This window comes from Galeopterus variegatus, unplaced genomic scaffold (genome assembly GCF_000696425.1).
Source record: "Galeopterus variegatus unplaced genomic scaffold, G_variegatus-3.0.2 Scaffold1424, whole genome shotgun sequence".
Classification (NCBI taxonomy): domain Eukaryota; kingdom Metazoa; phylum Chordata; class Mammalia; order Dermoptera; family Cynocephalidae; genus Galeopterus; species Galeopterus variegatus.
In genome coordinates, this window is record NW_007727535.1 from 149,453 (window position 1) to 163,045 (window position 13,593).

General features: G+C 45.6%; 1 protein-coding gene across 1 annotated transcript; it reads left to right on the top strand.

Annotated features, from left to right (window-relative positions):
* The first annotated feature begins 1,921 nt into the window (after positions 1–1,921).
* Positions 1,922–12,294, top strand: MILR1 (mast cell immunoglobulin-like receptor 1). Its single transcript, XM_008576903.1, has 7 exons — positions 1,922–2,159; positions 6,297–6,581; positions 8,380–8,490; positions 10,825–10,914; positions 11,567–11,623; positions 11,725–11,793; positions 12,236–12,294. Exons 1-7 carry the CDS (start codon positions 1,931–1,933, stop codon positions 12,292–12,294), a joined length of 900 nt encoding a protein of 299 aa, XP_008575125.1. The 5' UTR covers positions 1,922–1,930.
* The last annotated feature ends 1,299 nt before the right edge of the window (positions 12,295–13,593 follow it).

The following is a 13,593-nucleotide window of genomic DNA, read 5'->3' on the forward strand; positions in this document are numbered from 1 at the left end:
CTGGGGCTGGCCCGATGGTGCACTGCTACAGTGCACCACTTGGGAGCGTGGCGGCGCTCCCGCCGAGGGTTCGGATCCCACATACAGACCGACCGCTCGCTGGCTGAGCAAGGTGCAGGCGCGACACCGAAGGTTGCGATCCCGTTGCCGGTCCTGGTCTGGTACGGGCACGACACTGAGGGTTGCGATCCGTTGCCGGTCACGAAAAAAGACAAAAAGGAAAAAAAAATAATAAAAATAAATTTAAAAAAAAAAAAAAGCTAATCTGTATTTCATCAAATCTGTGACTCTAATTACTGATTTACCAGAAATACAGGAGACAGAGGAACTTGGTAAATTATATCATGGGGATATAAGATCAACAAAAATCCAAACCATGGAAAACATTACAGAACAAACGACTTGCAATCTCAATGAATAAATTCCAAGGGGGAAAAAAAAGAGGTGGAAAGGCATATAGAATAAAAAAGAAAAAAACAAACAAAAGAACCCTTAAGAAAATGTATCAACCAATTGCAACAGACCATATCTGGATCAAAATTCAAACAAAAAACTGTAAAAAAAAATTAGATGATTAGAGAAATTTAAATAATAACTAAATATTTGATAATTTTTTAAAAATATTTTCAATTTTTAGATGTGATAATGGTGTCATTATATTTATAGAAAAAGCTCTTGTCTTCTTAGAGATACAAGCTATTGAGTTCCTCCAGCCAGAGATCACCAGGCACACACACGTAATTGAACAAAGTTGGATTTTTGGTGGGTTTTTTAATGTATTTGTGTTCACCTTTAATAATGACATGCTATGAAAAAAACTTAGCACACCATCATAGTCATTTTATTAAAGGGAAGACTATTGCATGGTGTCTGGCTGTGTAAGCTACTGCAAAGTTGGGTTTATTGATGACTTGTGATGAGGGAAAACACACATCACTGGGAACACTGGGACATCTCAGCAACAGGATGTGAACTTGTATTAGGTGATTTGGAGAAGGAATGCTCTAGATTGGATTCTTTCAAGAAGTGGGAGTAATTCTACGATTGGGTAATTTAGCAATTCTTATCTAAGAGGCAAGAAGAACAGAGTCAGGGTAAAGCTGTGATTAGTGATGAAGCAGCAGTCTCTTACACTAGCCAGTTTAGGGGGATGCTTGGCCATTTTTGTGGTTTGGACAATGTTCATGTCTTTATGGAGTGGTCTTGTTTTTGTCTCAACCCATCATGGCCATACAGTGGCCTTGTCTGGTGTCAGTGGTCTATGAAATTATTTATGTTCAACGGCAGAACACCAAGCCCTAGCTGTGACAGGTCAGGTCCTAGCCAGGCCATTTCCCAGCTATCATGCTATCTCTTTCTCTTACTGAAATTTATGGATGAAACATGTGGTCTGGGATTTGTTTGGGGGCAGATGAAATGGAATTGAGATGATAATTGTTGAAAGTTGGGTGGATACACAGGGGTACGTTATACTGTCTTCTCTACTATTGTGTTTGAAATTTTCCAAAATAAAAAAATTTAAAGTAAATAATGGACAAAACAAGTCACCAGATGTAATGTTTGGTCATAGAACTTGGAACTCTTTTCATATTTATAACTCAGCATAGCCAGTCTTAAGAGTCTACTTCAGGTTCTCACTGGCAAGACAGGTGACAAGCACAAAAGACTTTGCCTGGTCAAGTCCACCCATCAGTCACTGGGAGGAACCTCTGTGGGCACTGAGCTTCCCCATGCACTGATCCATCTGTGCAGGCAAGAAATGCCTCCCTTAGGAAAGCTCACCAGGAACAGTGTCCCACCAACTCGACCCATCAAAATATGGCTAGGCAACCACTGAGTTATTACCAAGGGATTTTAACAAGGACTTTTTGTGTCATTTTGTTTTCTAGCACTCCTTTCTCCGAGTTTGTACCCAGAAACTAATGTAGTCATGAAGGGTCAAAATGTATCTCTGTTTTGTTCCAACAAGAACAAATCACTGCAGATCACTTATTTGTTGTTTCGGAGTGGGATATTCCTGCAATCCCAGGAAGGAAAAGGTGCCCCCACAGTTTTCAACCTGAGCATCTCAGAAGTCCGTGATTTGGGCCCCTACAAATGCAAAGCCCAAGTTTCCAACTGTTCAGGATATAGTGGCGAGTTCAACTTCACAGCTGTGGGTGAGTCAAGCACTTGCTACTTGGAGGCCTGCGATCTGTGAGACTCTCTCCTGTTCTATGAAGGGCTCTCCTTTCCCCTTGAGAACTCTTACTCAAGAGTTTGGAAAGTATGTCGCTGATGTCTTTATTCCTTTTTATTTATTTATTTATTTTTGTCTTTTTTGTGACCGGTAAGGGGATCGCAACCCTTGGCTTGGTGTCGCCCACACCGCGCTCAGCCAGTGAGCGCACCGACCATCCCTATATAGGATCCGAACCCGCGGCGGGAGCATCGCTGCACTCCCAGCACTGCACTCTCCTGAGTGCGCCACGGGCTCGGCCCCCTGTCTTTATTCTTAATAATTCCATTTCAACTTTCTCTTTCAAAGACTTGACTATTTCAGATAATAGTCATATCTTTAGGTAAAATTCTTAGGTCTCAACAATAAAATTGCTGAGATCTTTCTGATGCTTTCTTTATTCCAAGATTCCCACATACTGCCAAATACTATTTTTTTTTCTGAAGACTCAGGTGAGACGTCTTGGAATCAGTGTTGGGCCCTGGGCCTTTCCCACTTTCTTCCCCCTGCATCAGGTGCCCCTTCGGCCAGCACTCTTCCTGCCCAGCCACATCTTATTACGTCTAGATTTTTCTCTCCCATCTTCCTACCCCAGGCCTATTGCAGCTTAGCATTAATGGCCTCATCTGTGAAGGTGACTTGATAATGGGCTCCTGGGAAAGGGAGGGAGGGCTTTCAGGTGATACGTGTACATTGTACCTGGAGTTTTCTAAACATAGGGACCTTGACTTCCTGATCAATTCTGAGTGATACTTCAGGTCTGTGCTATCTTGTACAGTAGCCACCAGCAACATGTGGCTATTTAAATTTAAGTTCAAATTAATTACAATTAGATTAAATAAAAAATTCAGTTCCACGGTCTCGGTTACATTTCAAGTACTCAATAACCACAGGTGGCTGGTGACTGCCATATTTGACAACACAGAGATAGAGCATTTCCATCATTACAGAAAGTTCTACTGGACAACACTTCTCTAGGTCAATGATTCTTAGCTTTTTAGGTTATAACTGTCATAATAATCTAATGATAGTGACGAATACTTTCCCCAGAGACATGCTCATAAGACTGCAGATGGAAATTTTTGCATAAGGTTTTAGAGTATACTATAGGCTCCAGGTTAGAACCAATGATCTTTAGACGTAAATTGAGTACAAGTCACAATTGTAAAAGAAATATGAAAACGAAGGGGGAAAACCTGCAAGCATAGTACTTAACTGATAATATTCTCTAGTGGTCAGACTCGTGCTGGACTGAGCAGTAAATCCATCCATGCATATATTTTCTGTGCACAACTTTTCTGCAATTTGTCAGAATAATTACACTGTCCTGATAGACTGTAAAACTGTGTCAACTTCAATTAAGTTAGATCAACAGTTATCTATCGAGTGCCTATTCTGTGCAAGCAGTTGTGCTACTAGGATCTCAGTGATGCCCAAGACATCATTGACAATAAGGGTTGAGGGTAAGAGCCATAAACACAAATTCTTTAATCATTGATTCACTCATCAAATATGTAATGAGAACCCAGATGTGCCAACCTCTGGATATACATTGGTTCCTTCCCTTGTGGAGCATACAGATTAGTGGGGGAGACACAAAACCCAAGTACCCAAACGAATAAATCACAAACTGTGTTGATTGCTGCAAAGAAACAGAAACAGGCAAAGTAATGGAGAAAAGCAGAGGACAGGGGACCTACTTAGGTAGGGTAGTTGTGGAAGGCTTTTCAAAGAAAATGGTATTTAGGTAGAGCCCTGAAGGATGAGAAAAAGCTATGTAAAGAGACAGGGGAGGGGCCGGCCCGGTGGCGCACTGCTACAGTGTGCCGCTTGAGAGCGCGGCGCCGCTCCCGCCAAGGGTTTGGATCCCACATACAGACCGGTTCCCGCTCACTGGCTGAGCGAGGTGTGGGTGCGACACCGAGGGTTGCGATCCCGTTGCCGGTCCCCGGTCCGGTACGGGCGCGACACTGAAGGTTGCGATCCGTTGCCAGACACGAAAAAAGACAAATAAAAAGGGGGAAAAAAAAAAAAAAAGAGACAGGGGAAAAGAGGGCTCTAGTCCAGGGACCGTAGAGTGTGCAGGGGCTGCAGCCTGGGAAAGAACTAGGCTGGCTCAAGGAGGCCAGTAGGGCTGAAGGCTCCCATGAGGGGAGTGTTACCCTGATGAGACTGGAGGTGGTGGTGGGGGGGCAGGTCAGGCAGGGCTGGAGTCATGGGAGGGATTCAGACTCTTCATGTGCAGCGGGCAGGCGGGGGAGGATCAGGACCCAATGCATCAACCTTGACGTTAGTTCATTCAGCGCAAGAGCACAGTTGAGGATTGGTTGGGCGGCTCTTGCGGTTATCCAGGAGAGAAACAATGGCAGGGATGGACAGACATGGATGGATTCAAGAAATATTTTAGAGGACAAATGAAAAGGACTTGCTGACTGATTCAGTTTGGAGTCACAGGTAGCAAAGGTGAGGAAAGCATCAAGAATGGCTTCCAGATGTCTAACTTGATCCACCGATGAAGAGTGGCACCAGCTACTGCGATGGGGAGAATGCAAGAAGGACAGATCTGTAAATGTGTCCCTCTGTCTGCCTATCGATTGACTCACTGACTAGCAGATTAACTGGAGTTCGGCTTCAAACGGGTTACATTTGAGGGAGCTCTGAGACATCCAAGTGGGTTGTGTAATAAGGGGTAGTGTAAGTAGCGTGCAGAGAGGACCAAGTGCCAAAGGGGACAGAGAAGGGGGCACCTCTGCCTGGAGAGTTTAGAAAAGGTCTTATGGGGAAGGTGTCAGCTGGAGGTGCTTAAAGGACTCCTTGAAATTTAAAAAGTTTCACGGGTTTACTGAAGAGTCGCAACTCACTGCAGCTCCCATTCCCGGATCATCATGACTCTGGGATGCCCGTTACCAATCCTTCCACCACCTTGAGGGAAGTCTAGCTCTTTGTAGTCACTTTAGATATCAATCCCTGGTGCAGTTCACCTCGTCCCATCTCAGAGAGGAGTCCATGCTCTCTGCCTCCTCACGAGTGTTTCACCTCCTTTTTTTTTAAAAATTATAGGAGGCAGATTTCCGTTCCATAGGAAGAACATCCTATTAGTGTTATTCTTAAATGAAGTTGCCCTCTGCAGCCACCACCACTGGGTGCCGTTCTGTTGAGGATACTGCAAGGGGAGGGATGGGGCAAGGAGATCTTAAATTATTTTCTTTGAATTTACTTATCCTTTGGTACCCATATTTTACTGTTTCTGTGCCAAATTGATATTATTTTTTTAAAAAAAGTGTGACTCTGGAGTTGGTCCTGACTCTGTCATTTACTAGCTATGTGACCTGGGGCAAGTTTCCTAACCAAAGCCCAGTTGGTTCGTCCTTGGAATGGGCGTGATCCTCGTAGGACTGTTGTGAAGGTCAACTGTGATCACGTGATTTGCATGCCTGGCACACGCTAGATACCCAACAACTCTCCTTCCATCCCGTAACACTGTTTTATTAATGAATCATATAATGAATTACATAGCTGGATTCTCGCACAAAATAGGGTACCTGACAGAGAGTACCAGACCCACCCATTTCCTGTTGAGAGTTTCCTTTGAATCTATTTAGCAGAGTTACTTCCTTCTTTTGGGAGGAAGTGGAAGATAATTATGCAGCTGAGTTCTATAAATGAAAATACAGTTACAGAAAATAATATTTTTAGATTTCTTCTTTTTTTTTTAAATAAGCCACTATGATCTTTTAAGGATTGAGAATAAAAGCACCTCTCAATTTCATACTTGGAACTGGATCATCAACAAAATTATACTCTTTATCAGCAATAAACAGATGGTGAATTCTGTAAAAGGCAAGTTTGCACCCCAATCCCTCCGAGCAGAGAGGCGTCCCCCAACCTTGGCTGGCTCAGCACACAGCTCATGTCACACTGCACGGGGCTGGCCACATGTGCACTGACCTTTCCTGCTGGGCTGTCATTCACTTTTGGTCCACAGCCTGGATTAGATAGAGTAGGGGTTCAATCCGTATTTGTGGACTGAGTGAACCCAATATGCTTATCCCTTTAACATACACTGTCCTCCTTCCAGAGCCGGTGACTGCCCCATTGCTGAACATTACGGTCATTCGAACAGAAACAGGCAGACATATAACACTACGCTGCATCTCCTTCAATGGCTCACTGCCCATCAATTATACTTTCTTTGAAAAAAATGTCATCATATCACCAGCTATCTCTAAGAATGAAAGGAAGCCTGCTGAATTTAACTTAACCAAGAAGAACGCTGAAGAAGAGAAAGAGTATAGGTGTGAAGCTAAGAACAGATTGCCTAACCGTGCACTGTACAGTCAGCCTGTCACCGTGACCTCAGCAGGTAAGAGCTACCTGAGTTCTTCCAACAGGGTATGGATGTGCTTCCAGAAACTGCAGCTGCTCCTGTGCCCACCTGCTTCCCACTGTGGCCACCTGCTTCCACGTGCAGGGTCCCACTGGTAGGGGCCACACAACCTCTGCTGGGGTTGCTTTCTGCCAAAAAGGACCCATAGACAAGCCTAGAAGTGGGGGCAGGAAGGGATTTGCCCAGGATCTAAGCAGCTGTATTAGAATTTGCATCTCTCTTGGAGCTGCCAGGTCACTTGGTTTTCTTTGTTTTTCATTGTTTTTTTTTATTGACATCTAATGCCCATGCCCACATGCTTGGCTGTTTATTGCCCCATTACTAACATCTGGTGAGTCTAGACTCCCAGCACTGACCTTAGCTCGGAGCAGGAGAGGCCCCTGTTCCAGCCTTGTGTTTGCAGGGCTCTGGGCTGTGCACCTTCCCATAGGTTGAGTCATCCAGGGGGCCATGGGGATGTGCCTGCCTGGACCCTATCACCCACTTTTTAATCCCACACTCTGGGTATCTGGACCCAAATTTCTTTTTTTTTTTTTTTGTCTTTTTTCGTGTCCGGCAATGGACTGCAACCCTCAGTGTCGCGCCCGTACCGGACCGGGACCGGCAATGGGATCGCAACCCTCGGTGCTGCGCCCGCACCTCGCTCAGCCAGTGAGCGGGAACCGGTCTGTATATGGGATCTGAACCCTCGGCGGGAGCGCCACCGCACTTCCCAAGCGGCGCACTGTAGCAGTGCGCCACCGGGCCGGCCCCTGGACCCAAATTTCCTACCCAATCAGAACAGAACCCCCTTTCAGGGCCTGCATGTATCTCTTCCCAAGCCAGTCTCCCCAAGGGTGGGCCACAGCGAGGGTGTGAGCATCGCTGAACCCCAGCCAAGGGAGCTGTTTGTATGTGTGCGTGGGGGGGGGGCAGCATTTGGACATGCAGGGTGGGGGTTCCACGTGCATGTAAGGCCCTTCAGGGTGCAGGTGGGGAGGGAGGCAGACCAGGACTGGGGCTGGTTCCCCCTCTGCTGCCAGGTTCTGGTATAGAACTCTGAAGAGTCTGAGAATCTGAGATTCAAACCCAGACTTCCAGGTCCCTATGAAGGTAGATTTGTCAAGGTAAGAGCAGGATAGAACAAAACTAGTTTAGCAAAGGCAGAAGCCACACCTTGGACATTGCACACGTCATCCAGCCACATCCCCGGAAGAACAGAGCTCACACCCTGGTTTCAGTAAGTTCTAACAAGGGAGGCAGCCTGCTGGAGCCAGGCATTTGGTTATGAATCACAGCCCTTCCATTGACTAGCTGTGTGACCTTAGGAAAGTCACTTAACCTCTCTGAGCCTTACTTTCCTCATCCATAAAATTGGAGAGGTACCAATGAGGTAAATGAGACAACGCATTCTAATACTCAATGAATGTCGTTGTTTGGGTGACACGAGTCATGCCTGTGTGGCTGAGAGCTTTATGCAATGAACAGCCAGGCCTTTCTGGTGCTCACAATCCTAGCAGTGTTGTCCTAATCGGTCTGTTCAATGTTGTGCTGCTTTTCTCTGCCTTGCCCAACCCCTTCTGGAAGATGTACTTGGTCATGACTTTAAGAACTTCATTGATTAACAAGTTACTCTCAAGAGCTGCAGATGTCTACAGCAGTTTGGGGACCTGGGTACATAACAGGTTGGTCAACTTGGGCGACAGCTGTGGTTGTCCTTTCTAGAACCCTTATCAACTCAGTGTCAATGGAAAAGAAAGCTCTGTGGTGACCAGTGAATGCTGTCTCCTTCCAGGCAGAGACGGCTGTCCTTTCTGCCTGCAGCTTCTGCTTCCGGGGTTACTAGTGGTGCTAGTGATAATAATCCTAATTCTGGCTTTTTGGATACCATCAAAGTACAAAAGAAGTAAGTTCTTTAAATGTTTTACTATTGTCTTCTCATGGGTTTTGGATAGAGACAGCAGGGCAGAGGGCGAGGAGGAAGGGAAGGGGAGATCAGAAATGGAATGGGAAAAATATAACTTCCGAACAGTTCACACCAGTATAGTTCTCACATTTTCTGCAAAAGCCTTTTCTTTTTTTTTTTTTCCTTTTTGTCTTTTTTACTGACTGGTAACGGGATCGCAACCCTCGGTGTTGCGCCCGCACCGCGCTCAGCCAGTGAACGGGAACCGGTCTCCACATAGGATCTGAACCCTCGGCGGGAGCGCCGCCACACTCCCAAGCGGCGCACTCTCCAGTGCGCCACTGGGCCGGCCCTGCAAAAGCCTTTTCTGATAGAGATTGCAAGTGGGGCCGCTTCACAGGTGTGCAACTGACACACCAAGTGGCCAGGATCTGAACCCTCAGCGGGAGCACCGCCGCACTCCCAAGCGGCGCACTCTCCAGTGCGCCACTGGGCCGGCCCTGCAAAAGCCTTTTCTGATAGAGATTGCAAGTGGGGCTGCTTCACAGGTGTGCAACTGACACACCAAGTGGCCCGTGCTACAAAGAGCCCCCAACCCCCGTGCTTGGTTTAATGCTCTGCTGCCAATGCCTTGAAATTCTTCATAATTTTTGTTATCTTTCAAAAAAAATTTTTTAAGGCAGTAAAATATACAAAACATAAAATTTGCCACTTTAGCCATGTTTAAGTGTACAGGTCGGTGGCGTTAAGCACCTTCACACTGTTGTGCTGCTATCACCACGGTCCATCTCCAGAACTTTTTACATCTTCCAAACTGAATCTCTGTAGCCATGAAAAAAAAGATAATCAACCACATTATATATCGACCAAAAAAAAAAAAATAGCTCCCCATGTCCTCCTCCCCCAGCCCCTGGCAGCCACCATCTCATTTCTGTCTCTATGAATTTAACCATCTAAGTACCTCATGTAAGTAGAGTCATGCAGTATTTGTCCTTTTGTGACTGGCTTATTTCACTTAGATTAATGTTCTCAAGTTCATCCAGGTTGTAGCGTGGGTTGGAGGTTCCTTCGTTTGTAAGGCTGAATAATATTCCATGGTATATATATATATATACCCCACACTTTATTCACCCCTGCACGGTCACTTGGGCTGCTTCCCCCTCTTGGCTACTGTGAGTAGTGCTGCTATGAACATGGCTGTACCAATCTTCTGTTTTGGGGCTGGCTGGTACAGGGCTGGAACCCTGGCCCTTGGTGTGAACAGCACCATGCTCTACCCAACTGAGCTAACCAGCCAGCCCCTGCCCTATTTTTTTATCAAGAGGCCTCCCCCTTCATTTTGCCCTGGGCCCTGCACATGACATAGCTGGTCCTGACTGCAAGCTCCTCAAAGGCAAGAGCCTGGCCTTGTGCTATGCAGCGTCCTTACTGGATCCGCCACTCAGACAAAGCTCAGTGAATGAAGACAGACCGTTCCTCTCTTCCCCCACTTAAGTGCTGCATCTGGCAGAGAACTCACGGATGCCCTGAGAAGCCTCAGCTGCTGCTTTTCACCATTCACGTCGCGTGATCACCTCTGGCTAATATTTCACAGTGGCCTTTTCTTCTGGCACACAAGTGTGGAGGCATATCAAGGTTCGCACAGAAGACTGTCTGTGTGTCAGTTACTGGCACCCACCAGCAAGCGGAGGAGTGTTGGACAGGCTCCCTCGCCTCCCTGGGCCTCAGTGTTCTAACCTGTAGAATGGGGCCGAGATACTGTCAGAACTGGCAGGAGAACTAAATGATCAGTGCTAGGCCCCTGTGCCTCCTCCATCTCTAGAGTCACAACTCAGAGAAGTCAAGGACTCAGTTGACACAAAACTTGAAAACCGACGTCACAACCTATACATCTCAGACATCTTAGAAACATGTCTCTCTGTCCTTCAAAAACCCAGGTTGCTGAAAAAGTGTCATTAATAGTCTGGATTACTGGCTAGAGCTAAAAATAGAACTAACGCAACTGGCTCGTTTACTATCTCTTGAAGATATTACAAAGATGTTATGACTGTTCTCTTCAGTGAAGGAAAGAAAATGTGTCTGGCCACTTCAAGCACCATCGGGTAGGCAAAGCCCGGTCCTCACAGAGCAAGGAAAATGAATCAGAATAGCCCCTGGCTCGGAGATTGGGTGCCTTAGGCTCTTCGTTGAGTTCACGGTTCTCCTTTGACAACAGTTTAGGCCGTTAGAGCAGGTCGTCTTCCTTTCAGAACTTTGGGGAATTCTGCTCCTTGGCAGAGGAGAAAAATGTGGCTGAATTGGTTTAACTTAATGATTCTGTATCAATTCATGTAGGAAAAGCTATGAGAGGTCATGTGTCCAAGGATGGTGGAGACATACCCATGGAAGCTGGGATTTATGAAAATGTCTCTAAAAATCCAGCAGGTGAGACACCTTTGTTGGGTATTTTGGTTGGTTTTAGTTTTTTGTTTTTTGTTTTTTTTTTCTTCTCTATTTTTTTTAAGGTTGTACAGACACATGGGTAAAAAAATGGAACAAAAGGAATAGAGTTCAATGTCTCCCTTTCACCCTGACGCCTGGTCCCACTTTCCGGGGCTAATGAACAGTTTTTCAAATCCTTCCACAGATATCCTACGTGTGTGCTAAACAGTTGGTAGCAGAGGTGGCACATGCCTTTCTACACCTTGATCTTTTCACTTAACAACACATCTTGGAAATTTTTTTATATCAGTTTGGAATGATCCACACCGTGTTCCAAAATCTTTCATGGTCACCTCTTGTTTTTGGTTTTTTGTGTGTGTGGCTGGCACAGCAATCCAAACCCTTGACCTTGATGTTATAACACTGTGCTCTAACCAACTGAGCTCACCAGCCAGATCTATGGTCACCTCTTAGAGCAGGCGTTGCACACTGCTTTATGGTAGACCAGACCTGGGGCCGTGGCTAGCAATGAGAGCAACCTCAGCCAACACTAACGGAGCCCTGGACACGTGCCATGCACGGTGTCGAATAATTCACCTGCCCTGCGTGACACAAACAGCACTAACTCCCGATTTACGTCATTCCCATTTTACAGATGAGGAATCTGTGCCAGGCTTGGAATCAGGGCAAGGTGTTTCCACAGCCCAAGATGGTAAGTGTGCTCTGCAGTGTCCAGAGGCTCTGTGCCCCTGCCCTCTTATGGTCAGAGACTCAGCTCATTTGCCCAATAACTCCCCCTTGTCTTTTGCACAGGGACCACACAGTCCCAGGAGATCCATTACGCCACCCCCACATTCCAGGAGGGGACACCAGGAGAGCAAAGTGAGTCTCAGCTTGGGGTAAGAGGTATTGAAATGAGACAAGTGGTCCCTGTGATGTCACCGTCCTCGGGTGGCGGGGGGGGGGCAGCAGGCACCCCCCAGGAAACCAGTAGTAACCAACAGCACAGCTCCTAACCGACCTCCTTAGGAGGTGGAGGGGTGGGGAGCAGGATGTGGTAGGGAACGTCACATAAAAAATCCAGAGAGGAGGACGCAGAATCACTACTCAAACATTTTCTTTATTTAATTTAATTTTCTTTTACATATCCAATTTATCTGGATCAAACATTTTCAAGAATCAATTATTTGACACAGTCCAGGAAGAAGCAGTTAATACTTGGTTCTGTTAGGCCTCTCAGCTACTAGAAATAGGTTATTTTTTTTAGAGCCTCTTTGAACACATATCCTAAGTTTACTAAATTATTTTTCCTCTTATATTTCAGAAGTCTGTAATGACAGTAAAACTGGATATGTCTACTCTGAACTTGTCTTCGAAAGTTAAAGAAATGAACTACGTCTCAGGGTAAGACACTCTTTATGAAGCTGATTTACATAAAGAAAAAGCAAACTTGTTTGACACCTAAAAATATCTAACTTAGTTACCTAAAATACATCCCTGTTTTTTCATATTTAAACACCCTTCCTTTGGCTCACTTAGGTGCATCCAGTCCTGTCATCTGACAACAGTTTGGTCAGGTTGGACCCTGCTGGTAATGGATTTGAAATACTTTTGCTACGTGTAGGCTTGGACCGTTCTCCCCAGTCCCACATCATTTCAAAAATAATAATTATTGGGCCACCATGCTCTTCATAAGTGCATCCTGCAGGCATTACGACAACTGGCTTTCAGGTTTCCCCGTCCCCAACCAAGGGTTCAAAAGCAAAAACACAAAGCAAAATTCAAGTCTAAGTTCAGTGGGAGACCTTAAAAATGTGTCTGAAGACAACAGTGCCAGTTCTCTCGGTCAGCATGACAGAAAAGCAAGATCACTCAAGCATGCCTTTAGTACTCATTTTCTTTCAAATTCGGGAAGGCTGCAAAAATATTGCTGTGGATTTTCACTCTTTCTCAGTCCTCAGATTTAGCTGACCTCAAAGGTGAGCCTTTGTATGCTGTGTTTCCCAGCAGCATTCTGTGCAGAGAACTGCCCAGAATTGAGTTGGGGGAGGGTGGATCGCATTAGTTTCCTGGGGCCGCGGTAACAAATTACCACGAATTGTGGCTTAACACAACAGAGATAGGGCTGGCTGGTTAGCTCGTTAGAGTGCGATGTTGATAGTATCAGGGTTCAATCCCTGTACAAGCCACCAAAACAAACCCAAAACCCGGAAATATTATTTTCTCATAGTTCTAGAGGGCACAAGTCCCAAATCAAGGTGTCAGCAGGGCCACACTCCCTCCGAAAGTTCTAGGGGAGGATCTTTCCTTGACTCTTCCAGCTTCTGGTGGTTCCAGGCCTTCCTGGCTTGTGGCTTCTTCACTCCAAACCTCTGCCTCTATCTTCACAAGGCCTTTTCCTCTTCTCCGTCTCTCTGTCTTTTATAAAGACACTTGTCATTGGATTCATGGGCCAACCAAATAATCTAGGATGATCTCATCTCGAGATCCTTAATTTAATTAAATCTGCAAAGACCCTTTTTCCAAATAAGGTCACGTTCACACGTTCCAGGAGTTGGGACATGGACTTATCTTTTTAGGGCACAACCATTCAACCCATTACATTGACGAAATAATTTCTGGTTTGAATCTCTTGTTCCAAATAAATCTCTCATTCTAAATAAAGTTCAATAAAAGTCAAGA